This window comes from Grus americana, chromosome 5 (assembly GCF_028858705.1).
Source record: "Grus americana isolate bGruAme1 chromosome 5, bGruAme1.mat, whole genome shotgun sequence".
Classification (NCBI taxonomy): Eukaryota; Metazoa; Chordata; class Aves; order Gruiformes; family Gruidae; genus Grus; species Grus americana.
Window position 1 is genome coordinate 752230 of NC_072856.1, and position 27115 is coordinate 779344.

At 40.7% G+C, this 27115-nt stretch overlaps 1 protein-coding gene and 1 non-coding gene across 2 annotated transcripts; one reads left to right on the top strand and one right to left on the bottom strand.

The window, feature by feature from the left end:
- On the bottom strand, positions 1 to 26372 carry KNL1 (kinetochore scaffold 1). The gene is made up of 26 exons (XM_054825914.1): positions 25841 to 26372; positions 23930 to 23999; positions 23472 to 23511; positions 23174 to 23233; positions 22617 to 22678; positions 22080 to 22135; positions 21573 to 21612; positions 20230 to 20267; positions 19830 to 19882; positions 13360 to 18465; positions 12442 to 12586; positions 11399 to 11466; positions 11174 to 11272; positions 8466 to 8581; positions 7558 to 7648; positions 6456 to 6572; positions 5753 to 5840; positions 4951 to 5019; positions 4624 to 4663; positions 4405 to 4506; positions 3866 to 3966; positions 3509 to 3577; positions 3253 to 3362; positions 2678 to 2796; positions 1285 to 1407; positions 1 to 1173 (listed from the first exon to the last, which is right to left on the bottom strand). The coding sequence occupies exons 2-26, from the start codon at positions 23962 to 23964 to the stop codon at positions 1068 to 1070; spliced, it is 7053 nt and encodes a 2350-aa protein (XP_054681889.1). The 5' UTR covers positions 23965 to 23999; positions 25841 to 26372; the 3' UTR covers positions 1 to 1067.
- Positions 26359 to 26440, top strand: TRNAS-GCU (transfer RNA serine (anticodon GCU)). Its single transcript has one exon. It is a non-coding gene; the product is annotated as a tRNA-Ser (tRNA).
- The last annotated feature ends 675 nt before the right edge of the window (positions 26441 to 27115 follow it).

Genomic DNA, 27115 nt, shown 5'->3' on the forward strand with positions numbered 1-27115 from the left:
CCACCTTCCAAATAGAAGGAAAAATTGTAAAAAGACAAAAATATATAAACACTTAAACATACGAAAACATTTTTAAATTCAACATATTTTACAGAGATGCAGAAATTTGCACCTGCCTACAGACTGGACAGTTGAGAAACGGTAGGCACTTCTACACGATGAACTCAATCTGGGTTAGATCAGCTAACAGCTGGTTACAACAGCTCAACCTACATAATATACAGAATATATACAAAAGCAATCTGGACCGCACCAACAATATTACAGATACCTCCTACATTTAAGTAGCTCAGTCTCCTCACTAAAATTCTAACGCATTACAAACTCAGACAATGTACCAGAACCAAGAGACGGGTTGTACTGGACAGAGACACTGAATATCAGATCGAACTTGCAGTTGGAGAGGATCTCACAGATGGAACCTGATGGCTTTGAGTCTGTTACACTGCAAAGTCTATGGTCAAGCACGGGGATCTTTAGTCTTCATGACAAAAGTACTTCTGACTTTGGCCACCTGGTTAATTATTAAAGGTATTTGCTTAATCAGAAGCAGGACTGTATTTTCTATGTTTTGGGAGGGGTTGCAGGAAACTGGTAACAATCAAACGTGATGTGATATGTTAAAAAGTATGCAGGAATGAAGTAATGATAGTGAAAGTAAATTCCAGTCACGTTAATTTAGAACATACTCATCATTGTTGTATACAAGAGCTCCGAAAATCAACCCAGAACAAAATTAACATGCTACGTCAGAAGAATATCCATACTAGGAAAGACTATACAAGGAGGCCAACACCACCAGTGACTGAAAGAAGATAAAAGGCAAATTGGATTTATAAAGGACGTAAGAAATTCTTCCCTCTCCTCCTAAGGAACCTCTGCTTTTATAAAAACTTGTGGCCTACACCAGTCCTCCTGGATATCAACTAGTTATTAGACAAGATCACTAAAGAGCTGAGCAGCTGACAGCATTCCCATTCTGGTGAGAGAGAGCTTGAATTCTTACAAGACTAAAATCAAAGAATATCCAGTCTGACTCCTTCAGTCCTGCATGTGGATCTAGTGAATCATCTGGGGTCCTGGAGCAAATTTTGATGAATCAAGCTGACAATTCTCCGCAGATAGTGGTAACCAACTGGTACATTGGAGAGAACAGCAGAAATTTCCTCCTCCCTGGGAAAGACAAAATTATTACACGTGTTTGAGAGGATACAGAACATTTAATTCCCCATCCCTAGCTTTGACACTTGGGTCATACGGAGTGGTTCTTTCTGATCAACTCACCCAATATTCCCAATTTGGTTTTGGACAGTAAAAGGCAGTGAGGCAGACGGGTAGTCAGCAGATAGAGACAGGGCCAACTCAAACTTGGCAAAAGCTGTGGAAGCGGAGAACAAAAGCTTCACTCTGTATGCGAAATAAACACAAACAAAAAGATCAATACAAATGCCCAGCTACCGCCTTTGAATTAGTGAAAACAAATGTTGTAATCGATGCAACAAGCTCAATAACTTCTAAGGAGTTCCAGCATATACTAACAGTAACTTCATAAAAGAGGTTGAAAGACCCTTTCCACTCTAATCCTATCAGCACTCTAACAGTTAGAATACAAAACCCCAACTTCACTCACAGAAAAAGTTAATACACGCAATTCACAGAACCTTTCAAAAGTTATGGGAGAATACAGAGTAATAATAAAAATATGTTTTCTAATTAGCAAAATATTCCAAGGTAGCTGAAGTTTTAAGTAGGGCTGATTTACCTCCAATTCCGTAATTCTAAGAGTTTCATGAATCCAGCCCTATGAAAATCAGGCCAAACTTCTATCTAGCACTGTACACTTGTCTGTGACAACGTGCAGGAAGGCCAGGGTGGAATTTTATTGTAAATATGGGTAGGACCATCACCGAGGACCAGGAAGTAGATGCTTTGGGATAGTATAAACTAGAACAAGCACAATACCAGTATTTTCCAGGTAAATCTCCCACAGTTTGCAACTTCCTGAGCACAGGTTGCCCCCGTACCTGTTTTGTTGACGTAACTAAAGATAGCTTTTATGGAGTTTTTGGCAGGTAGTAGACCACCACTCTTGCAACGGGTACTACAAAATTAGAATAACCTATGGGAACAGCATCAAGGCATGCAGAACACTTCTTAGTTAAGGATCTACATCAATAATAAAAGGATAAGGTGAAGTAGTATTTATCTGCTTCCATTGGGACATGCCACAAAAATCGGGAAGTAGTATGAGAAAATGAAAACTAAAGAAAATAAACTTTAAGTGCATTCGTCCTTCAACGACTGATTCTGCTTGGCTGAGGCAAACAGAAGATTAAAACAAACAAACACTAAGCTACAGGTAAACTCTTGGCTCTGTTTCCTTTGCATTGCTACACTCTGGCCTAAAGTTTTACGTGAGAGAGTCAAGTCAAACAGGAACGTAGCAAGGAAGGAGAGATTACATGATAGTAAGGAAGTGGCTGAATCCAAGAACAGCTTAATTTCCATGCATTTGGGTATTATAGAGCAACAGTATTAAAATAAATTAGATTGGTGTTAAAAATAGTTGCATAAAATCTCAATTTCAAGAAAACCAAATTGAAAATATTTCAGTGTTTCTGATTATCTAGAAACGCTCTCTGAAAGACCAGTGTGAACTCCATCTGAAGTTACTCACGTTGTGTCACTGATATCTGTCTCCAGAAGATTAAATTTTCCACCCCATCTCTCCAGAAATTCAATCTCCTCTCCTAAGATCTTGCAACGACTCACCACCAAAGAGACGTCACGAAGAACCTAAGCGGGCAATCAGAAAAGCAATCCCATTGGCACTCAGGCTGGTAAACTATGTGACACTTGAAAATGCAGTTTATGCCAGAAAGTATACCAAAAAAAAGTAGTAACTGCTCCCTCAGTTTGGATGTGAAAATGAAATTGTACAAGCATAACAACAAATAATACATTCTTTGCCCTAAGCTTTGTAAACAGGAATACAGAGACATGCAGGAACTCGACGTTTGGCTTGGCAATTTAAACCATTCATCCTTCAGGAAGCAGAATGGCATTCAGCTTGATTCTTTAATTTCTACCAGCAGAAAAAAAAGGATATTCAGAATATTTGTGAAGCGGATTTTGATTTGCATTGATGAAGCTTTCATTAAGATGTTTTTGTTCTCAGTATCAGCCCTATTCTCTATGACAGAAAAGATTTAATGTTTTTCTGGAGTCTCAGGGGCTTTCCTGGGACATTACCTGGGGCAAGTAGTACAGTGTGGGACACTTTTCCTGCCAGCATCCCTGACTTTCAATAAACTGGAAGATGAGTCTTTGGACTAAACATGAGGAGGGTGGAGCTTTCTCCTCTGTAACATGAAAGAAAAAACATGTTACCAGAAATGTTTTAAAAGTCGCGTAGTAATGCATTAGCAGATAAACCACAATTTTACAGATGTCTTCCCAAGAACAGATAACCAGGGCAGCTACTTTCAAGCTACTTGAAAAATCTTACCATCTAAGAGAGATTCAAAGTCCAGGCTAGCTATCTTTCTGGAAGGATTTTCACCAAAAACATCACCATCTGAGAAGCAAAGGAAAAAAACCCAAACAGTAGTTATTTCCATACTTAGTTCTGGAGTTACAGCTCTTCCTCGTCAGAAACAGCCATTCGTTACGTACTTTTCTGAATTTTTATAGAAAGCACTGATAAACATATTCAAAGCCACCTCTCTCAGCTTACACGCTCCCACTGTAGTATGTTTTCTATTTCCTTTTAGGAGATCTTCACAAATATAGAAACTTCAGGATTCTATTACCTATTTGACCTTTCAAATTCATAAAACAGAAACCTACCAATTTTGTGACTTACCTATTGGGGGTCCAAACACAACTGTGAGTTCAATAGAATCATAAAGAAAATTAAAGACTGCTTGCTGTTCACTCCATTCAGTAATCTCCCACTCGGTGAAGCTAAAAAGGGGGAAAAAAACCCACCATCACCCTAAGTTTCAACCGACCAACCAAAACAATTGTGTGAAGGACGAAGATCAGAGTATTAAGTGCATTTGCAGCTTTTACCACATAATATACCAGTGAAATTTTTGGTTTCCAACAGAACGTAAGAATCTGTTGGGAACGCAAGCATAATAGTATTCATTTTACATAAATGTTCATTGTGGAATTGGAGGAGAGTTGGATCTAGAAAGACTGAATGTAGAGTACCACTGCAAAGTTGTTGATAGAAAAAACAATGCATCACACACACAAGTTCACTGAGGCTTTATTGCTTATCCTCAGCTGTGAGGAGATGGGCATCCAAAGGTTTCCCAAATCAAATAACGAGAAAAACAAAAACCAAAGGCCCCAGAACTAGCTGATAAAAATAAAACCTGAAAGTCTTTTCCTTACTTGTATGTCTCCAGGAGTTCCTGGCAGCTTTTTTCTTTTTCCTTTAGCTCGTTCATCTGAGCAAGCATTAGCTCATTCTGAGTCTCCAGATCTGACAGTTCTCTGCAGAGGTAAACCAACCACATGAGATGTAGCTCACTGGTTAAAAAACCACCGACCCTCTAAAACCTGAATATGCACATGTTATTGAAGGTCTATAGATCCTCTTTGAGATCTTACCTTTGAAGTTCCTCTTCTTGGGCTTTGAGGCTTTCCAACTCTACGAGAAAGGGAAAGAAGCTATGAGAGAAGAGAGCAGCAGCACAGCAAGCCCTAACTTGCTCTGCAGTCATTGTTCTTAAACATATGAAAGATCTCAACTGGATGTCTGGGGAAAAACTGTCCTTTTCATACTTTAACATCTGTGTAATTAGCTATATCCAATGCGGAAAAGAAAGCAGTAGTGTTTGCATCCATATCAGAATTAATATTTTAGGGTGGGAGTTGAATATCATTCTCCAGAATGTAACAAACAAAACAAAAGTGCCATCCAGCTGGTAGCATTACCTTCCTCTAGGTTCTTCCCTGCTGCCATTTCATCACTGCAGTCTGCTTCCCGTTCTGCCCAGTCAGAATCTACGGCAAAGAAGTATCAGGTCTCTGCAGAACTCCCAGATTCAATACTTAGATTCTATTTTATTTGTCCATGGGTTCTATAAATCTTAGTATTTCAAAGCTAACTAAGAAAAATGTACAAAAAGCTGGGAAGGCATCTACCAAAACCCTCAAAAAGTAACAGATAACAAGGAAAACTACTCTTATTGCATTGTTTCAGAGCTGCTACTGTGCAATTTGATTTCTACTGAAGGCGTTGGAAGAAAAGTGAAAACACACAGAGCATCGTTATGCAGCAATGCTGAGTACTGACTGCAGCTCATGTGAATGCAGCCCAACAAGTTTTAGACCATCCAGCTACGACGCTGAAAACAGCATGGCCTGGAGCGCAAAGCTGAGTCGTGCCTACCTGCAGGACTGCTGGGCAGGCTTTGCAGCCATTTCGAACTGCGTGTGGCCAGCAGCTGGACCGATCTCGCTAGCAGATTCAGCCAGCTTGCTTACATGTTCATAGGCTGCGATTATAATTCTGTGTTTCAGTGCGGATACACATCATATCAAAACTTGGAGTGTAAGTGATTTCCACTGACAAGTTTGCAGACACAGATGAAGGCAGTTAGCCCTAACTCGTAACAAAGGATTGTAAAATTCCAAGCAAGTACCAAACACAGAATTGTGAACTGACCATTTAAACAGCAGCTCTGCAGAAAACTACAGAAATCAGCATATCGGTCAGAGCTTTGGAAACACCTACCTTCCTCCAGAGCAACAAGACAGCTCTCTGCCTCCTTCAGCAGTTCATCCACCTTCTCTATTCTTGACTGTAGCTTTCCATGTTGTTCCTAAGATGGGAAAATTGTACTTGAGTCAGTGACATTTTTTAAAAAGCGGAATCGTCTTCTGGGACCACCACGTGGCTCTTTGCTTGCTAAGAGACTAAAGAAGCTGATGTAATCTGTCATTAGAACAAAGAGGCAGACTGACCATGCGTAAGAAAGTACTAGATACTTAACAATGTCTCTTCCTAATGACTTTTCTTATGAAGGGATGAGATAGGACATGGAAATAAATACATTTCTAGAGCTTCTAATACATACAAATTTCTGATACCTATCACAATGCATTAGTTCTGCATTTCCTTGTTAGTTACTAATAGTGATGTTACTGCAGTATAACGTGCTAATTTCTGATGACATTTCCTTTAATACTCCCACTTTTCACTCTTTAATTGCCAAAACCCTCAGGCAGAAGATTCCTGTAGTGTAAGTGCAAGAAAGTCACTGTCCCAGGATGTTTTACATTTGCATATAAATAAAAGGGAAGCATGTTTAATAAGAAGGAAACTTTCAAGAGAATGTGTGCTTACATACAATACTTAGGCTCCTAAACTTGACAGATGTCTATGGTAGCAGTTCCTTTTTTTAAAGCTAAATCTCTGCAGCCTTGTGGCACATTACCTGCGCGCTCTGCAGCAATTTGCTGTACAACGTCACCTTCTCATTGTGAGCCAAGATTTTACTCTCCTTGGTGAAATAGGATTTCATTTTGTTCAGTTCTGCTCCAAAGCTCCTCAGCTGCCGTGAATGGAAAATACAGAAGAGAAAGTGAATGGGAATGTGCAACAAAAGATTGTTCAATCGATCCTTTAGACTCTTTCTGCCTTCTCTGCTCCTCCCAGTATCCCATTTCCGTGGTAGCAGTATTACATGACACTTGCAAATTCAATCAAATTTAAGACTGGACAATCTCTGTTAATTCAAGTACAGCTGCCTACTCAGGTAACTGTTTTTCTTTGCAAAGATCCGATGAGAGCTTTACTCAAATAGGAGCTGTCCAAGTAGCTGCTTTCCCCAAAGCCCAGAGCACTTTCAGTCAGCAGACCAGATGTGTCTCACCCAGCTGTTTGAGACGTGTTTGAACACTTGCCCCGCTAGTGCTAAGGAGGCTAACTGTAATGCTCACAGAAGTCCAGGCAGAACCCAAACCACGAGAAGTAAACCAAAACCTGTTTTAACAGAACATAGCTACAGATCATGCGGTTCAATGTTTTCTCTGACAGCTGTCAATCCAGAAGCCCCAGAGGAATGTACAAAAAGCTTTTTTCCTACACTGTTTGCTATCCGCCTATTTCCACTAGGTAGTATCGTTCTAATTGCAGTGTGTAGAGATTTGCTTAATAAGCTTTCAAATTTGTTATTCTTCACTAAGTGTTTTAGGTGCTTTCATTGGTCGTAAGTATAATTCTTCCTGAATCTAGTTAATAACCTAGCCTTAGTGATATCTTGTATCATTCTAATTATGAACTATGAAAAATTCTTTTATCAAATAGAACCACGGAAAACAGAATCTCTTGACCTACCTTTAATATATTTTACAGGGCACATATTCTTGCATTCTTCTGACATACTGAAGTTCTTATATTCAGAAAATATTTTGCCTTGTATCACCTACCTGCCTACTGTTATTCTGTGACCATTCTGGTTCTTGTTTTATTTGAATACATAAATTAACCTCACTTCATTATGTAAGAAACAACATTATTTCTTCATGTAGTATTACCTCTTCATCAGAGCAGGTTCTCATTACTTCCCACAAACTCTTATTCACATTCACCAGGAGTTGATCTTGGACATTTGCATAATGTTTTAACCTGAAATGTGGAAAAAAAGGTTGAAAGAAAGTCTTGTTGAAACTGCACCAAGCACATAAAGCTGCACATTGGTATTTATACCATTCATTCCCTTTTTCCAATGAAAACATGGAAACGTACATATTTTCATTAAGCAAGGTCTTACACCTTGGCAAGACCCTCTAAAGCTGTGATTAAACGGGGGCCATCTTTGTTAAACTCTAGCACGTAATGCAAAGTTCATTTCCCATAGTCTTTTTGTTGACGGCAGGTCTGGACAGGAGGTGGAGAGCCAGAGCGCCAAAGTAGGAAGTGGTGCTAATGAGGCTGGGAAAGCCTTACTACTGATTTTGAATTTTATCATAAAACCTGATTTTGCACATAAATTGTAAAAGGCATAGTGAATCGGACTAAAAGTGTCCCTCAGATAAGAAAATAAATCATATAACTCTATTCCAATCTAATAAACACTGGAAAATTGGAACAAGCAGATCGTAACCTTTTATGATTCTGCTTTCTATGTTTGATCATTTTTGATGCAATTTAAAAAGTTTTACTCTAACTGTTCTGATGTGCAACTGAAACACTCTATTAGTAAAAGATAGATTACTTGAGGAAAATCAGACTTCAATTATTTCCATAACCACAACTCCTCCCCAACAGTTAGCCCTATACTGTCTAAATCTGTAATAAACTGGCTACCGGCATAAAAAAGGTTAACTATAATCTTTTATTTTTCCCATATGCAACGTATTAACTTTCTTCAGGCCACTTTGCATGCAACCAGAGCTGAAAAATAAAATTACTAATATACTCAGTGACTGAAAAAAACACTTACTCATCTATCATCTGAGAAAGGGCCTGGCAATCTTCTTCATAAATCCGCAGCTTGGGGCGATAAACATATTGGCTGTAAATGAGGTCTTCTGGAGTAGGCGGTGCGCTGACAGCACACTGGGGAAAAACAGAGGGAAAAATTGTGAAGAAAAAGAAAGACGCATATTTTTCAGAAACAGTAACTTCCAATCAATTAATGTACAGAAACCAGCAAAAGGCCCAGAATTTTTATTTTTGCAGAACAGAAAGAAAAAAACCCCAGACCCTAATGGAGACAGCCTGACATACTTAAATGATTGTTTTCATTCTGGACTTGTCCTCTTTTGTTCTGAGACAAGTTAGTGATATAATCTTAGATAGCTCATTCTGCTTCCATGCCCCATGTGTCCTCACTTTTGAGCACAGACTTCCTTTTGGGAGACATGCCTCAGCACTACAGCTCCAGAAAAAAATAAAATAAATAAAATGGAAAGAGGTTAACTTCCTTTTAGATGAAGACTCGAAAAATGGATGTACATTATCTAGGTAACAAGAGTGCTCTAGAACAAAACAAGATAGCTGTGCTTGATTCAGAATCCAAGTTCCCAATTTTCAACAGTCCTAAGCATATCAAATAAATATGACAGGGGTATTTCAGCAAGCTACCTATATATTGAAGCACGTAAATAACTGACATTAATTCCATCCCTTTGGAGAAAGCTTTCAGGGGCTTTTGGGGATGATGTTTGTCTTTTCTCAGAGATCAGTCACTAATGAATGGTATCAGAGCTTTGTAAGCCTGATGAGTATTTCGGGACAGCTCAGGATGAATAAATTTGCAAACTGGAAGTGTAAACTAAACTGTGACTAAGATAGTACAGCATTTTAATAAAAATGGAAGATATTTTAAAAGTCATAAAGGAAGCAATTTCATCAATAGAAATTGTATTAATTTAGCTGTGATTCTTTTTAATAAGTTTACATTCTTTTATCATAACCATTTTAAAGAACTTTAAAAGGACAGACTTTTCATTTGCTCTTGCGAAGTCGACACACAGACATTTTATTCAGTCAGCAGTGATGCAATGAAGGTAGGCAGAAGACCACACCACCACGTGTGCCCCACAAACATATCAAACCAGCCGCGGGCACTGGCTTTCTGTATACTAACAAAGCAAGGTCCACAGTTGCAGTCCTTATTTCCAGGAACATATCTAAATTTCTAATGTGAATATTCTACTGGCATATTTGCCCTGACAACGAGACATCTTACAGCAGTAAGACCTCGTTGTACAGGAGCCAGTTTTCAACTAATCTGAGGTACTAGAATGAATTTCACAAGTAAAGAACTTTCACAAATATACCACTTTCCATGTGACGAATACGGTCTTGACCGCACCTTTTCATACAGAGCACCTACTTCACTCTTACGCTTATTATCATAAAGACATACTAAAAATTCCTACCAAAACAAGTGTCCTGCTACCCATTTGAAAGGGGGAAGATCATATCTCATTAGAGCTTACTTAACATTGAACATACTACTGAAAAGTTCTCCAGCACTCGAGAATAAGCGCTGGCATAGAAGAAACTCCCCAACCAGTGTCAAAATTATGCAGACGCTGCTAAGATTTTCCACTTTCCGGGATGGCTCTTCCATTGCCTCACTGCATTGTTCACTGTGCCAGCAGAAACTGCAGTAAGCAGCGAGAAATGAAAGTATTTGAACTAAATCCCCATATACTTCATTAAATAAATGCTAAGCATTGCAATCTTACAAACAAGCTATCTCTGTTTATGAAACTTAAAACTTTTCCGTGTTGGTATAATACCTACAGACAGAAAACTAAGCAGCTCATTCACGCAACTTCGTTACGTACCATTCCTTATAAAGATGATTGGTGAAACCCAGACAGATAACAGAGACCAGCCCCAGCCTACAGTTAGAAATTCAGTTGGCTACACAAATGTGTATGAATAAGCAAGTCTGAAACACTAGTCTTAAGAAAGCTTGTATATGAACATAAGGTGCCTTTACTGAAAGCAAATGCCAAGGCCCTGTTTTCAGGACGATTGTGAAGTAAGCTTATTGCCTTGTTCAGCATCAAGTTCCTACCGGTGAGCGGTACCTGTCTGCAGGCAAAAAAGTTGTTGTTCCCATATCTGCAAGAGTTCAACAGAAACCTTTCAGGGTGAGGATACTGAAACTGAGTTCAAGAAGAACAGACTTAAGAGGAAGAAATAAAGAGTAGTGATGTCATGGTGAAGCACTTATGAAGAAGAGAGTAGAACAGGTAGGAGGAGGCAGAGCAGCATTTCAGGATTCTGATTTCAGTGGCTGGTGGACATAGTAAAAAGAAAAAGTGAAAAAGGCTAGACTGAGCTTCTAATTCTTACTTTCAAACTTATTGTCCTTAAAACAAGTTTAAAAAGCAAGAATTACCATAGTTATCCAAGAACAGATAATCCTGAATATATGGTATTTCATGAAGAGATTGAAATCTATTCTATTTTTCAGTACGGAGGCAGAAAACGCATCAGACTTAGAGGTGAACAAGCAAAGAGACAAGAGGAAGCATGCACTGTCTAACACACTTTTCAAGGTGGAACTGACTTCGGTCTTAACTCATTTAAAGGCCTTTAATACAGACCAGTTAGTTGATTAAGAAAAGACAAAGGAATATAATTTAAGGTCAATTATATTATGCACATCAAAGGACAGATACTCACATTGGCTGGAAGATGGCTATGTCGGGGCTTCTGAATCGGAACATGGACTTGAAGAAGTGTAAAAAACTCCCCAACCGTGATAACGCCACTCTGAAATTTCTGTAGGGATTAGGAAAAACATACAGATCAGTACGTTTTTCAAGCAAGAATGCTTACTTGTATGTAAGGACACAAGTATTTTTCCTGTTAGGACAAGAAGCTAGCATCTTTCAGCTCTTTACATACCTCCCGTAAGTTATCTTCACAAATGCTATCTGTGAGAAGCTGAGACTCCATCTGACTGCTTCGCTGAACTAGCAAAAAAAAAAAAAAAAAAAAAAAAGGGATATTGCTGGCGTTAATAATATTCTTATCGAAATATGAACCTAAGCTCTAGGAAAAAAAAAAAGCAATTTTAATATAGAGCTTGACCTTTATGTGTGTTTCCAGTGCTGAATGAAGTAACTGAGGAAACAACTACGTGGGACAAATAACGAGGACTAGATTAAAAATCTAATGTAAAATTAAATCTGTGTCAGAGTGGTAATGAAATGACAGAACTCACTTCTATGGGAGGGAAGCCATATGTAACATACTAAGAAATAATAAAACCAAGAGACTCCAACTAGTTCATAGAGGGCATCCTATGTAGACCAAGCATCCAAGGTAAAAACACGGCATTTGAGTTCTGAGCCAACGGGCTGGTTTCTCACTCAAAGGAAGGAGCCCAGCTTCTACTGGATAAGGCATATGCTTTCCCAGTTGCAGGAGGCCAAAATTGGAATTGGTTTTGTAAATCGAGGCAAAATACCACCTATCAGATGGTTGGCAAATTTCTGCCTCATTGTTAAGTAACAGCTAATTAGCAAGAGCTAATTAAACCTGGGGCCTGAACCTGCTTAGAGCCTGTCCCTGAGGAGTCTTTTTCCCAGAGTGCAGTGCTGAGATGCTGGCTCATTCTGCACAGAACCAGCTTAAAATCATCTTTGGGCCAGCAGAGTTGGAGTTGGGGCTTTGCTCTGCTCTAAGGTAACTAAACTGCCTCATCAGCCCAACTTGTCCCTGAAAACAAAGCTGTACTGAAATTCCGCTCCTTTTTCTTCCCATCTCAGGTTTCCTTGAACGGCTTGGACCCTTAGCCAGAACGTAAAAGCACGTTGAGTGGGAAGGTGTGACAACAGGCATTCAGGGCCCTTCCCAGATGAAATATATGGTACGGTTGGGGCTCTTCCTTGATTAAGCGTAAAGAACACCAGTGTTTGAGAGCATTACCACAAAGGAAGCCTTACTGGTTAATTCTGTGTCAGCCTTAACAGAATCCAGAGAGCAGCTGGTGCTGGCGTGAGTACAATCAGGGCTTTTAGCCGATAGATTTGGAGGATCTTCACCTTCATGAACTTCTACTTGGCTGTGAGACACAGCGCCAAGTGTAACCTAATATTAGCAAGTTTAAAAAAAAAAAGTTTTATGAAACAAACCAATAGTAAGTCAACCAGTAGTTTATTGTAGCTGTTTCTTGGCATTCAGAATTGTTTCGGTTTTAGTATCAGCACATTTTATATCTAATCAGCATGACAAACCAGCGTATGGCTAGTTAAGCTATTTCCTACAATGACATAAAGGAAGTAAAGCTGCAAAATCCTTCATTCATTTCTCAATGAAAGCAGTAGCTGCCACAGCACACCCTTCCAGCTTTTGGAACTAGAAAGTTTCTACTGATGATGTACAAACTTATTTTTAAGGTCAGATTAATGTTCCATATTTGCAGATTTTTGTGATTCAGCTGCAATTTGTGCTGTCTATAAAAAACCTAATATAAACTAAGCATCCCTGTTTGGATTTTAAATAAATGCTTTAGGCATTACTCTATCATTGTACCTAAGCAACAAGAAGCCAATAGTTTCATTCAGAGGACTAAGAGCAGTTAGTCGAGAAAGGATTAAAAGGATACTATGGAGACAATTACTTAAATTGACATATCCCTTATTCTGTCTGGTTTGCATGGTTCAGGAAAGTCACACACATCAACCTGATTCTTCTATTTTGGCAGAACAATGAAAAATACAGATGACAACATAGCAAAATGACAGCAAACTGGTGGTTAAGAGAAACAAGAAAACCTACCAATGGCTCTGCTTACACCCCCAAATTTAAACAGAAGCCCTGTTAGTGTTCACTGTATCCTTACAATGAGCGATTAGGCTCACCTGCAAGCCTTGGCAGGCCTCACCATCCAAGTTTTCATCCCTCTTGAGCTTCTTTGGACTTTGAAGATCCTCCTCATCTAGTCCCAAAACTCTTTTTGTGTTGTTGCAAGTTTTTGTCTCCTCACATTGATTCTTTTCATTGTGGGAGATTTGTTTTTTGCTTATCTCGTTGCAAGCATTTTCCACGAATTCAGAGCTTACAGATTCATTTGAATCCATTTCTTCTAGGCAGACAGGAAGAAATTCTTCTGCTATAAACTGAGAAGGGCTGAAATTTTGCCTACTAGACTTCTGGTTACCTGGGGTTTCACCAGCGTTTACACTTACTTCTGAAAGTGGTGCTTCTCCTTTGTCTGAAGATTTTGCATTTATGTCTTGTACACTAGAAACAGAAGGAGTCCTTCTGTTGGGTAATTTAGGCTGGAAGATACCTAGAGGGATATTTATTCCTTGATATTTACCCTTAAGTGTCATGCCCAAATTTGCATCCATGGGAGCAGCTCCAGATTCAAGACACGTGTTCTCCTGCTCTTTGGTGTTAAATGAATTGTTTGGTTCATTTACAGTATTTTTTCCTAACTTCAAGGTATTCTCTGGCTGAGTTGATGATTTGGGCAACTGGTCAGAAAAAGCAGTTTCAGAAATGGAGAGAGCTACAGATTTCCTTCTAATATTATTCAGTTTTGAACAAACATTTAAGATACCTGATAATTCAGGTGCAAGAGTGGGATCTATTTGATCTCTTGGACTGTCACTAACCAGAAGTTGCTTGGTTTGTTCAGAGTTTATCTGAAAGTCTTTTGGAGGTGTCTCCCCTTTAGCCGACAGCCCCTTGTTTTCCTTTGATTCCTTGTTAGAAGTTGTAACAAGGCTTGCTCCAGCCAAGCTTAAATCTGTAGCTGAATCTTCATTTCTAGATGAATCAGCTTGCAATGTGTGGTTTCTCAGAGTACTATGTGCATCTGGAGACCCCGTCAAAGAATCTGGTTGCTGGATGGGAAGGGAAACACGGGATACCAAATCGCCACTTTCTTCACTGCAGTCCATGGGCCCATTACTTGGAAGCTTGAAAGACACTCTCTTTGATTTTGGGTTTTCTGGCGGTATGAGATCCTGCTCACTGTTTACAGGGACAGAAGTATCCGTGGGAAGGTCAAGATCCTGTGGTGCCCGCACATCCATAGTCTCTTCTGGAAGTGAGACAGAATAAACGCAATGTGGCATTGTGCCACTGTGGACTTTGACAGCTCCTTTCTCACGAGGAAATGCTGAGGCTGATGAAGCAGAAGGGGGAATGCTGGGCTTATCCTTACGTTTTGTATGATACTCAGCATGCAGGTCTTTTGTATGCGAGGAATCCATTTCATCTGTGCAAGATAACAACTCACTACGCAAGTCTGGTCGCTGAGTGCTTTTATGTGACACTTCTTGGTTCGCAAATCCATTAATATTGTTATTAACAGCAATAGTATGAGATGCAGTTATTTCCATATCATCTTGGTTGTGGGTAAACACAATGGTTTTGTCAGCAGGAACTGCAGAAGTGGCTGGAATGGACACTCTGTCCTGTACATTGATTTCAGCACTGAAACCAGCTGTAGGAGTTTTTGTGATCTCCATATCCTCAGCCGTAGTAAAAATGACGGTTTTGCTATCCGAAATAGCTTCCTGTCGGACCTGCCTAGCCAGGTGTAATCTGTCCTCACAAAGGCCTCCTTCGATACTTCCCTGAACAGAGTGAGACTCGGTCATTTCCATGTCAGCCTGGTAACTCGTAAACATTATTGTGGAGGTTAAAGGAACAGGCTGATTGGGTTGCCTACCTTGCAGGGAATTTTCTGCCAAAGCTACATTGTGGGTTTCAGTGATCTCCATATCATCCATAGCAAACACAGTAGCATTGCTATTTGAAAGTGCTTGCCGTCCAACTTCCCTACCCAAGTTCAGTTTATCATCACATACAACTTTTACGGTCATTTTATCAGCAGAGCAAGACCTCGTAATGTCCATGTCAGCCTGGCTACCTGTGAGCAGAGCTGTTTTAACAGGATGAGCCGAAGAGACAGAATGAAGCCCTCCCTCATTCTGCGAGGCAATTTCATGGCCTATTGCAGCCGTATGGCTCTGTGTGATCTCCATGTCGTTATTCTCATCGTTCAGTGAAAATAAAACAGTCTTTTCCCCTGTTGTTCCCTTCAAGCTTTTCCTTCCAGTCCTTTTAGCCACGTTAAGCATCCCTTGAGAGGCAGCCTTTTCCGCAGATTTGTCAACTGCAATAGTATCGAGTCTACTTATTTCCATGTCATCGTTATAGGTAAAAATACAAGTTTTATCTCCAGAAATCAAGGATATGTCATCATTTGAACTTTTACACTGCAAAAATATTTTGTCTGCTGAAACTGTATGACTTCTGGTGATGTCCATATCAGCATCTTCTGAAAATATGGTAGTTTTCTCACCTGCAAAAGGCAAATGTTTTAAACCAGTCGTGGTTAATGTTTTCTTGCCAGATTCCAAGGAGTACGCATCACACGCAGGCTGCTCCTGACTATTTATTGTCATCATGACCCCTTTTTTAAAGAATATTATTTTATTTTCATCTTGAACAAGGTATCCAGGTACGGCTTTTCTCTCTGATAAGACAGAATTGATGTTGTGATTAGGAACCATTACCGCACAGTTTCCAGTCAAGTCCATGTTTTCACCAGAGGGAAACACAACTGACTTTTCTGAAAACGCAGGCAATTGGGAACCTCCCTGATGTGGTTCAGACGTATTGGCTAGTGATGGCTCTTCAGCACCCCTCAAGTGCAGGCTGTCAGCTGAGAGAGGATTTTTAAAATCCACTTCTGAAGAAACTGTTTTACCAATTGAAAAGCGTCTCTCAGAATCTACCTGAGTTGGCAATATTTTGTTTACTAACTTCATAGTACGGGGTTTCTCTTGCCTGTCAGAGTTTGGGCAATCTGCATTTATTCCTAATATTGTTCCAAGTTGTTTGTTTCCTTTCATTCCAGAGGGAATGGGCTCATTACTGGAAATCAATGAGCCATTTGGAGCCAAAGGAGTAACAGCTTGCTTATTTGTGTTCATTTTCAAATCCCCACATTCCATCGCTGCACTCTGACTTGTGATATCTACACCAGAACTACCAGAAAACTGGAAGGTCTGGGTTTGCAGCTGCTTGGATATTACATTATTTTGATTACGATTATTCTCGTATTCTTGTACTGTATTAATAGGAGCAACATCAAAGGCAGCAGGATGTGTTTTGGTTATGTCCATGCTTTGATCATCTGAAAACATGCCTGGTTTGTCATTTGTGCAGGAAACTGAAGCATTTTGAAAGTTTGGGTTTCCAAGCTTCTTATCAACCATTAATATCTCGAGATCTTTAGTATTCATTTCTATGGCCTGGCTTCTTTTAATCCCATTGATACTGATCACCTCAAGATTTTCCTTGTCTATATCTAAAGAATTTGCAGCTTCACTGACATTTTTGTTCTGGTTCTTTCTTGGAATTATTTTACAATGCATTCGTTTTGCTTCTGCAGTTATCCCATTGCTTTGATCATCAATAACAACAGCATGACATTTAGTTATTTCCATTTCTTCCTGTTCATTTAAATTGGGAGATGTAGATGTGTTATCAAGAGAATGAGGTCTGCAGGTGACGGAGATGAACACTCCAGCAGGAGATTCATTTTCAACATTCTTTCCGTCATCCCTGACAACACAGGCTTTAGTCAAGTCCATATCTTCTCCTGAGAATATTACTGTCTTCTCACCTGGCAGAGCAAGAAGTTGAGAGTTTGCCTGTCTGTGCTGAAGTCTACCCTTAGAAACACCACTGGATGCTGAATTCGTACAGGACTCAAAGCCAACATTCACTGAAGCAGTCCCGTGATCCTGAGTCACTTTTTCAGTTCGTTCACCTGAGCCTAAAGACAGTTCAAGTGCGCTATTTTTATATGACAGAGAAGCTCGATTATCTAAAGACATCAGACTCTTCATAGTGTCCCTGTCACCATGTGCTGGATGTCTCTTTTCTGCTAGTGAACAGTTTGTATTAACTGGTTTTCCAAAAGTTTTATGGTGTGAACTGTTCATTTCTTTGGCACTGTCATTATAGATTACATCTGTATAATTCCCAGTAATTTCCATGTCATCGCATTTAGAAAACACAACAGTTTTTTCACCTCGGAAGACAGTCTCAGAAGAAACAGATCCTGGGATGGCAGACATTGTTCTGGCCTCTTGCTTAACAGTTCGCACCATGGTAGGATCTCGTCTGTCTTCAACATTTACTATTTTTTTGTCTGTACAAACTTGAGGGTCCTGCTGAACAATTAAGTGCTGATTAGATGCTCTCTTTAATATAGAATTATCAAACTCTGTGGATGGGAAATCCTTTTTGAAGTTTAGACTTTGATTCTCGACACCAACGAAGGGAAAAGACATTTTTGCAGTGTGACTAGTTGTCATATCCATTCCATCATCTATGAATGCCTCAGTAACATCCACACGCAGTAATTGCTCCGGTGGAGCTTCACAAATACCAGAAAACATAGCTTTAACATTAGATGCCTGGCATTTTGTCATTTCCATTCCATCATCTTGCCCTCTAAAGACTTTTGTTACATTGCAGGTGTCCAGTGGTTCATGGGAATATACCGATTCCACCGAGGACTGTGCCATGTCTTCTGGGACTTGCGAAGGGACAAAAAAAACATTCTCTTTTTCAGGTCCCTCAATAGGATTGCGTGCCTTTTCATTTGACTTCAAGCTCATCAAAAATTCATTGAAATTTATTTTTTTTACAGTAGTAGCATCTTCCTTCTGTTCAAAAGATGGGCACGAAATGTTTGTAGGGTCAGAGAAGAAATGAAATTCTTTGCTCATTTCTGCCTTTTCATTGTTAGAGTTTAACCCAGCCAGAAATGATGTGATATCTATTTTCTCAGTTTTGTCAGCTTGACTGTTTTTCAGGTTACGTGTAATCACTGCAGTGTGACTAGCTGTCATCTCCATTTCATTTTCATCTGAAAAGATGAGGGTGGTGTCATGCCTATGTGTTCTTTGAATAGCGTTGTCTGCATCATGCCACTAAAAAAAACAAAGGCAAGAAATTACAGTTACTGACACTTAAATGATACAATGGATTTTGCTATTTAAAACAAAAGTCAACTAAAGCAGTCCTAGGGTTATAGCTCTATCTTTACATACCTTTTATTAAAAAAAAAAAAAACAACATTGCTTTCAGTCTTCCTTGACAAGCAATAACACATTCAAGAAAAGCACAATGACTTAAATATTAGAGCATATCATATTTCAATGGCTTTTTTTGAAAGAATGTGTCTCAGTTTTACTGTTGGGCAAAAACTTCACATCTAGGCATATCTTAGTAAGCATGGAACAATTATGGAGTCTTATGGATAAGTTGGAAGTTTTAAGAGATTTTTCCAGCACTGACTAGGTAGATTTTAGTCTCTTTAATAGAGAGGATTTACAGTTTTAAAGCTGTGGGAAAAAATTGGCCAGTAACAAGATATAACACTATTTTATCCAATATAATGAATATACTGATTAAGAACAGCTTCATGTTTACTTCAAATTACATATGCTATTTTATAAATGCAAGAAACAAAATATACTAGGAAAAGCACAACCATATACATTACCCAAAACAAGGAGAGAGAGAGTTTCAACCTGACCTTTATAGCCTCATGGTATATATCTTCTCATCCACACTAGATTTTAACTACTTTTTTTGCTGTTAGGGTTTTTTTTTTTAACATTCGTTAACAAGAGCTAACGTATGTTTTTAAGCCCTATCTTTACACTCGACATAAGAGTCGGAAGCCATTGCAGTAAGGGAGACCATTTTGACAATGGCTTTGTTTAACACCACAGTGCCATTACTTTATCACTGAAGTGTGCCACAGATCAGGATTTCTGTGCTATTCTGCCTGTGAAGGTCTTAGCTAAGAATTTTGTGCTTTATCACTCAATTCAGCTGAAGAATTTCAGTTACCTTTTTATGCTAATCATTGCAATTTGTCTAAAGCTTTTTAACAGCAGGAACAGAGAGTACATATCTGCATATCCATTCAACCCACAGAAGAAAAAATACACAAGCAGAGGAAAAATATGTAACCAGACCTATTTGAAACATAAGCTCCTTTGCATATTCTCAGATAGGAATTGAAAAGAATGGAGGAACTAGCTCAGGTACTGAAAAATTAGCAAGCAATTTTAGAAGCAAGAGGTATCAATACTGCAGTATAATGCCTACGAGGTTTGGAAAATACTTCAAAATGTAGAAGATTAGCTTTCAGAAGAACTTTATGTGAATACAAGCATTTATTTTTTAGGCACCTGAGTTACATTTTTCATCTTTACTACACAAATTATTGGAATATATTTTGGACACCGATATTTTCAGCACCAAAAAAATAAAAGCCATATACCTCAGTCTGCTGCACCAATGCCTGGATGGGGGCATGAAGCAAAGTGTTCATCCCTGTTGAGAGAAAAGGAAATAATCCATTTGTTGTGCTATTTTCTTATTATTTTATTCACTGAGCTGAAGATCTATACACTCGTTTTAAAAATACCACTGAGTAAGTAAGTACGATTAAAACCAAACATGTCCTGAAAAATATTTTCCATGTTCCTTTCAGCATGTGGAAGAGCTACCCATGCTTCCGCAATACAAAGCTTGTAAACACCTTTATGAGACAAAGCCCCTTCATGCCATAGTTATCTCGGTCAGGGAGATTGTTCTAGGCACGTTAAAATTACTCAAGCAGAATCAGTAGTTTTGAATAAAGATACTCATTTCGCTATTAAATCTGTTTCCAAACTCACCAGTGATCTCACATGGAACAGCTTCGGGTTCTTCATTTCTACAAAAGGTGGGTTAGGTAAACAGTTTGTTAAAAGATTTCAAGACAGAAGGCTTCAGCAATATAACGAAAAGACAGGGAATTCTGTTGCATAGCTCATACGGGACTGGGCAGCAGATACCACACACTACATATGTGTCTTCAATATATTCTAATCTGAGTTGCAATCTTACTTCCCCATGAGATTCTCTCACCTTAGCATGCCACAAAGCCATTGTTCAGCATACAGATGGCATTGTAATTCCTCAGTGACAAGTAAAAAAAGAGAAAAGAGTAGTTCTTTATTTTTAACTCAGACCTTCCACTTCTAGTCATTCCTTTCTCTCTGGGAAACTGAAGCTGTGTTCCTAAAGCCTGAAATCATTTCTTTGTAAAACAAAAAGCCAGATACAATGTCGAACTTGTGTGGTTTTCTGTCTAACTTTTAATGCCTTCTGCTCTCCACTGTTTTGACGATTGCTCTTTCAAGACCAAGAAACCTTAGCTAGAGTACCGATTTTTATTTATATATATGTGCACACGTGCGCGCACACACACGTATATATGTTACTATATTGGGTTGATACCTTTAAAAGCATGAGTTAACTACAGTTGTACATAAGCTGTTTCTTTGCTATGTATTTTAAAGGTAAGAAATTCCCCTTCACACAGAGAAATTGTCTAAATCTGTTATTTTCCTTACCAGGTCACTTTAATTTTAAAATCCCATCATTGTGTTTTACCTAGATAAAAGAACTTTGAGGCCAGACTAACACTTTATCTACCTCTGAGGGAAAAAGTTCTGGTGATAAATATCAAAGGCTATGTCTATCAGATATGGAAACTGGTAGGTCTTTCCTGGTGCCGTGGTTTAGCCCTAGCCGGTAGCTGAGCACCACACGGCCTCGCTCGCCCCTCCACCCCTCGTGGGATGGGAAGGAAAATCAGAAGGAAAAGGTAAAATGCAAGGGTAGACTCCTGGCTGCGTCCCCTCCCAGCTTCTGGTGAAAATTAACTATCCCAGCTAAAAACCAGGACACCTGGAAAGCATTCCCAAGCAATCAGCTTTGGAAGGAAGCAGTTTCAAGCCATAATTGCTCAGTTTTCCAGAAACTGCTATATTTTTTGTGAGTGACCAGTATGGCTATATGCTTTCTTTGCTGTATCCCTTCTTTCACCAATCAAAAGCACTGAGCAATTTTACATCTAGATAAATACGTATGCCAGATTTCTTCAAGGAATAGTATTTTGATGGTTGTATGTCACGTGAAGAAATGTATTTGCAGGACAGAACTCTATAATCATGGGAATTTTTTTCAAACTTACTGATTAAGCAGGACATCATCCCTCGTATCTGCTGCACACTCTAAAATTGTAAGGAAATTAGACATTACAATGTGAGAAGCATAATAAACCATTCAGAGACAGAAGTGAACTGCACAGAAAAGAACGTTCTGAAGTCCTGACTCTTGATGTGCCATCTTATCATGGCAAAACCCCAGAGAAGCAAAGTACTTGGAAATGCATTAGCTTTTCAGATTCTTCCTAGGTAATCTTTGACAGAGTGAATATGACATTCTGCCCAGCCTTCTTTTCATTTAAATCCCCAAGGCAGATTTTGTTCTAGGTGCATTTTCTGTAAGAACATAACTCCTTTTCTGAGCTACAACGTCCACAATGCCAGTGGCTAATGGGTTTTCGGCCAGTCCATGATAAACAGCCGACCACATTGTTCCTTACCTGTGACTGACAGGCCTGACTTCTTAAATTCAGGCTAAAATCTTGTTGCTAATAGTCTGCGAATCCTATCAGGAGAAGAGAATGGAGTTTTACCTGTACTTTCTGTCTCTGCTGTGTTATTCTTAAGATCCCGCTGGAAGACTCTGCAGCTAGGGAAAAAAAACCAACACACACTAAACAACCCAGTTTTTGAAAAACACAAGACCATCTGTTTTGAAGCAAAGAAAAAAAATAAAGTTAAAAAAAATCCCTAATTTCAATCTTTTCCACATGGCATGTTCTGAAATGAGATACCAAAAGGCAGAAGCTTACTGAACCCAACCATATTTTCCAGCAGGAAAATGCCATTATCATACTCAAGATGGAAAACACTAAAAAATTTAATGATATTAAATTCACTGAAACGGTTGGGGTTTGTTTTTTTTTTCCTGGCTAGGAAAAGAAAATGAAAAAATGGCTCTCTTGGGGCTTAAAATCAGCTCAATGTAACAACAGTCGCCACTTTGCTGTCACGGGATACTCACAAACACATGCAAACAGCAATTTTAGGGGATACCAGATTATTACCTATAGCCTGCATTTTACGCTTACATAAAAGATGTAGATCTGCATCCTTCAGGTCCAACTTACTTTATGGTATTCGCAAAGCTGACACGGCGGGAGTTTTTCCTACGTTTTTCTATATTGATATCCTGACAATAAAGAACACAAGACTTTGATATACAGAGAACTGTTCTTATCCCATAAGCCACAATAACCATAGCTTTTCACACAACACAAAAAAAACCCCAAAACACAGCCCCCCCCCCCCAAATAATAATCTACGAGTCCAACAAGTACAACAGATTGGTGTTTTTTTCCAGATGTAAAACCATCTTACTGACTATACCAGTTTGTACACTGGTGGATCAAACTTCAAGTCAAAGGGACTACAGCAGGACCAAGTTATGCCTCTTAATCTCTGTTTATTCCTCTTTTCTTGATAGAAGAAATATTCTGATGTAACAGAAGTATAAGAAAAACTCGTGGATTTCTTATTAAGTAGTCCTCCAAACACTATCCTCCTGAGCAGTTGTTACAAGTTTTTGTGCCTGTGTTATTCTAGTGACACAGTTTAATCAGCAACAAGTTGGGGAGCAAACTGAAGATGTTAAGAGCATCAGCAAGAAAAGACTCAGTAGACCTACCTGCGTCAATTCATTCCCATTTCCCAGATCATCAAGAGGATTTCGCGGAGCCTTTAAAATCTAAAAGAAAATATAATAGCTGAGAAGATCAACTACAAGAAGTGATGACTTGGCTGGAGTGAGTTTGCAAGAGCCACCAGTGCCCCAGTCAGTCATATCAATCTAATAGGCTCTTTCTTTGCTTTTGGAATGCTTTTCTTCAACTGCAATGAGAAAACAAGTTCCTCTTTACAGCTCCCCTTTCTTTCCTTCCCTCACTCGCACAGTTTTCTTTTGAGAAATGCCATAAGTTACTCACAGAGGACAGTCGCTTCCCTCTGATGTGCTCTGTATTATCACTGGAGGGGGAAAAAGGGAAATGGGTATTAGGGCATAAACTTGAACCAAGATGTATTTCTTGAACAGTACTACTACCTTTTTAAGGTTAATAAATTGATTTCTCCATTATTTTTACGAGTGTGAAATTAAAAAATAAACAAGCTTGCTTGGAATAGATCATTCCAGCACTAGTTCCCAAAAAAACATTTTGAAAATTCAGCAGGTTGCCCTCCAACCCCCATGGTCAGTTAGTCTCCAGACAATCCACTGCTGTGAGATTTCCTCAGAGCTTTCCTACACACGGCCAAAGAAACTTCCTGTTCTTCTTCACAATGGAAAACATATTTCATTTAAGAGATGCTGAAGTGCATGCAGGGATTAAATTGCCTCTGAATGATAATATTTATACCACAAAATTCTTAGAAGGTTTTGACTTACTTTTCCAAGTTAGGGTCTGTGTAAATCTTGTCCATTTTTGAAGGATGTGCTTTTCCTATAAAATACAGTACTGAAATCCAAAAATAGTAATGAGCCTCAGTAAGAAAATTGCATACAACCACAACTAGATACTAGCCTTAGATACTATAATTTTTCTCTCCATCTTTCTCTGTTCCCAGGAACACACTGAAGTGTAAAAGGCCTCTCAAGTCCACATCTTCTATTACATATCATATTATAAAAAACTGTGCTAAGAGTTTGAGTCTTACTGGTTAGGTGTCCTTTTATTTGAAGTTAAGATTCTGGTAAGTGTTAGAGATAAACGTGATCAAACCCTATACAATACAAAGTTTGGTAGTTTGCTCTGACACACAAGACGATTTTTCAATCACCAATTCTCCCCCCACTCCAGGAATATCTGATGTCAATGCAAATAGCTCCCACTAGCACAGAGAACTACAACACTTATCAAAAGTTGCAAAAGGGGATAAAATGAATTAACCCGCACCGACAGCATGCCAGTGCTAACACAGACTTAATATTGCCTAACATTTCTTGTAAACCACAAAAAATTCAGGGCTTTGAACACCAGATTAATATTCCTCATAACTTCAGTCACCTTTTTTTCCCCAGTAAATTCCTGTTTGCTGAAACAGAAAAAAAGCACTATTTTAAAGACACCACTACATGTGAAAGTATAACAAATAAGAGCCAGAGGAGTTTTCCAGAATGACATCGTACTTGTACACAAAAGCTGATTTGCTGAAACAAACTTTATTAATTTCTTGGTTTATTTTTGCAGAGTAATTCCTCTCACCAAAAACATAGCGGTTTTACATTAGTACCAGTCAGAAAGGCAGCTGGAGAGGCCTTGGCTTTCAGGGCCTGCAGCTCTGAGGCAAGAGAACCGAGACACTGCTTTCAGGCTGGCAGCTGGAAGATTCTGACCATAAGAACTGCTGCACTGCATCAGACTAAACACAACAAGACGTGACACAGAAGAAGACGGCACGTACAGGTGTCTAGAGAAGAGCAGAAGAACAGGCATTTGCTATAGACAGCCACGTTTAGTCTGCTAGGAGTCTGTACTGGGAGGTCTATTAATCTGGAATTCACATCCCAATCAACGGGATTCCGTAGTCATTCTGGAATCCCTCTTTGAACTTATTTACGTATCTTTGACCTACAAGCATATGGCATAATGCTTTGTTATGCTATTTATGAAAAAGCATCTCTCTTTATTCTTATACTTGATAATTAAGTATCTCCCAGCTCCACACCGTGAACGTGAAGAATCATTCCATGAATTTGTTTCTGTTCATTCATGAACCCAAGCCCTCCTCAGTCCTCCCCCTCTTTAAGAGTAAGAATCTATTTGTTGTCTCTTTACGATTCCTTTTTGTTCTCAAGCCGTTTCCCTCACGCTCCCCCATGGCGTTTGCTTTACCGCCCTGACAGGGCTGACAGCTTGGGAGCGCTGCCCAGAACGACCGCCAAAAGCTAAATTACACCTCAGTATCACTTATATCGATGTTTTCCCAAACGGGAATCACTTCGCACTGGTCAGGACTGCATTTCTCGGTCAGTTTACCAGGCGATTCCTCTCACGCTTCGAGGCCGTCCCCGACTCCAGCCATCCCAGGCGAAATCTCCTCAGGCCGGGGCTCCGCACCGCTCATCCCTCTTTCCCACCTCGCTCGTCCGGGCGCCAGGTCTGTGGGGGAGGCCTCTCCTCCCAGCGGGACCGACCTTCTCCTCCCGCCCTTTGTCAGCCCTCCCCTCCCTGGTCGTTACCGCGCAGGATCCGCCCCAGCGACAGGCAACGGCCGTCGCCTCAGTCGCTCCCGCGCTCCCCCAGCCCGGCCTCTTCTCGCCTTCTCCCCGCCGGGGCCCGTCCTGGGCCGCTCTCACCTCCTGCTTTGGACGGGACCCTCACGCCTGCCGCTGCCGCCAGGGCACTCCTCCAGACAGTTCCCGCTCCGCTCCGCCGCTGCCCCCCGGCCCCCCGGCTCCCATAGGGCTGGGCCGCCGCCGCTTCGCTATTCAAATCTAACCGCCGCCTGGCGCGCCTGCGCCCCGCGCCAAATCGCCGTCGTGACGACAGCAGACTGGCGTTCTCTGGCGGCCGCCGTACGGCATGGCGCCTCCCAGCGCTCCGTACAACGTGGCGATCCCAGCGGAATCAGCCAGGTGCCTGCCGTATCAGTATTCCCCCTCGCCAGCACCGCCCGCAGCCGCAGCGATGAGGCCGGCGCGGCAGCGACTGTCCCGCACAGGGCTGCTGTGTCTCCGCGCGGCGGCCTCTCTCCGCGTTGCGCCGAGGACGGGCCGAGCGGCCGGCGCCATCTCACAGAAGAAGCGGCGGGCGGGAGGTACCAGGAGCGGCCGGCGGACTTTCTTATAGGCTGGGCGAGCAAACAGAGTGTAGTGACGAGGTGGCCGAGTGGTTAAGGCGATGGACTGCTAATCCATTGTGCTCTGCACGCGTGGGTTCGAATCCCATCCTCGTCGAAAAAGTTCTTTTCTTTTCCCCGTCCATTCCCCCCCCCTTCAGCTCCCGGGACACCGAGGCGCTCGCTGCCTCTGGCTCACGGCCGGCCCGTCAGCCTCGGCGAGCTCCCGCCCGCCCTCCGGCGGCAGCCCGGGGGCCCCGTTCCGTGGGGAGGCAGGGGCCGCTCCTCGGGGGTGAGCCCCACGCCGGGCCCGCGTCCCACGGGGACACCCCTCCGGCTCCAGCCCCCCGAGCTGATGCTGCCCACGCGAGGGAAAAAAAAAAACCAGCCGTGCTGGCGAGCCCCAAATCCACTTGGAATCTCTCCCTGCAACCCCAACAAAGTGCCACGTTCCGGCTGGCCGGGTCCTCGGGAGGAGATTTTTGCACCAATATTTGCAAGATGAGGGGCCGGGGGAGCTGCAGCCAAACCAATCCCGGCGCCTCGCTGGAAATTACATCAAGGCCGGCCTTAGAAAAACAATTCTTGCAGCTATGAGGATTTAAAAAGCATAAATTATTGAAGAGATGCAGGAAAGCTTTTCCCCCCCTGCCTAATCCATCGATAGTTAACGTTTAAAAAGCCTGGAAGTAGAAGTTAACGAAACCCAGAGCTCCCACAAGACCGCCCTGCTCCGTGGGTTAACGCATCACCGCACGCATCACTTGCTGGGACAGCTCTGCCAGCCCTCCAG

Bases quoted from the DNA above. Each gene is read 5' to 3' on its own strand.
- KNL1 (XM_054825914.1), bottom strand. From the start codon at position 23,964: ATGGACAAGATTTACACAGACCCTAACTTGGAAAA. The intron at 3,363-3,508 runs GTAAGATTTTTC...TTCATGTTACAG, and splicing joins CTTTGAATCTCTCTTAGATG to AGGAGAAAGCTCCACCCTCC. The intron at 2,797-3,252 runs GTAATGTCCCAG...TTGCCCGCTTAG, and splicing joins CACTGTACTACTTGCCCCAG to GTTCTTCGTGACGTCTCTTT.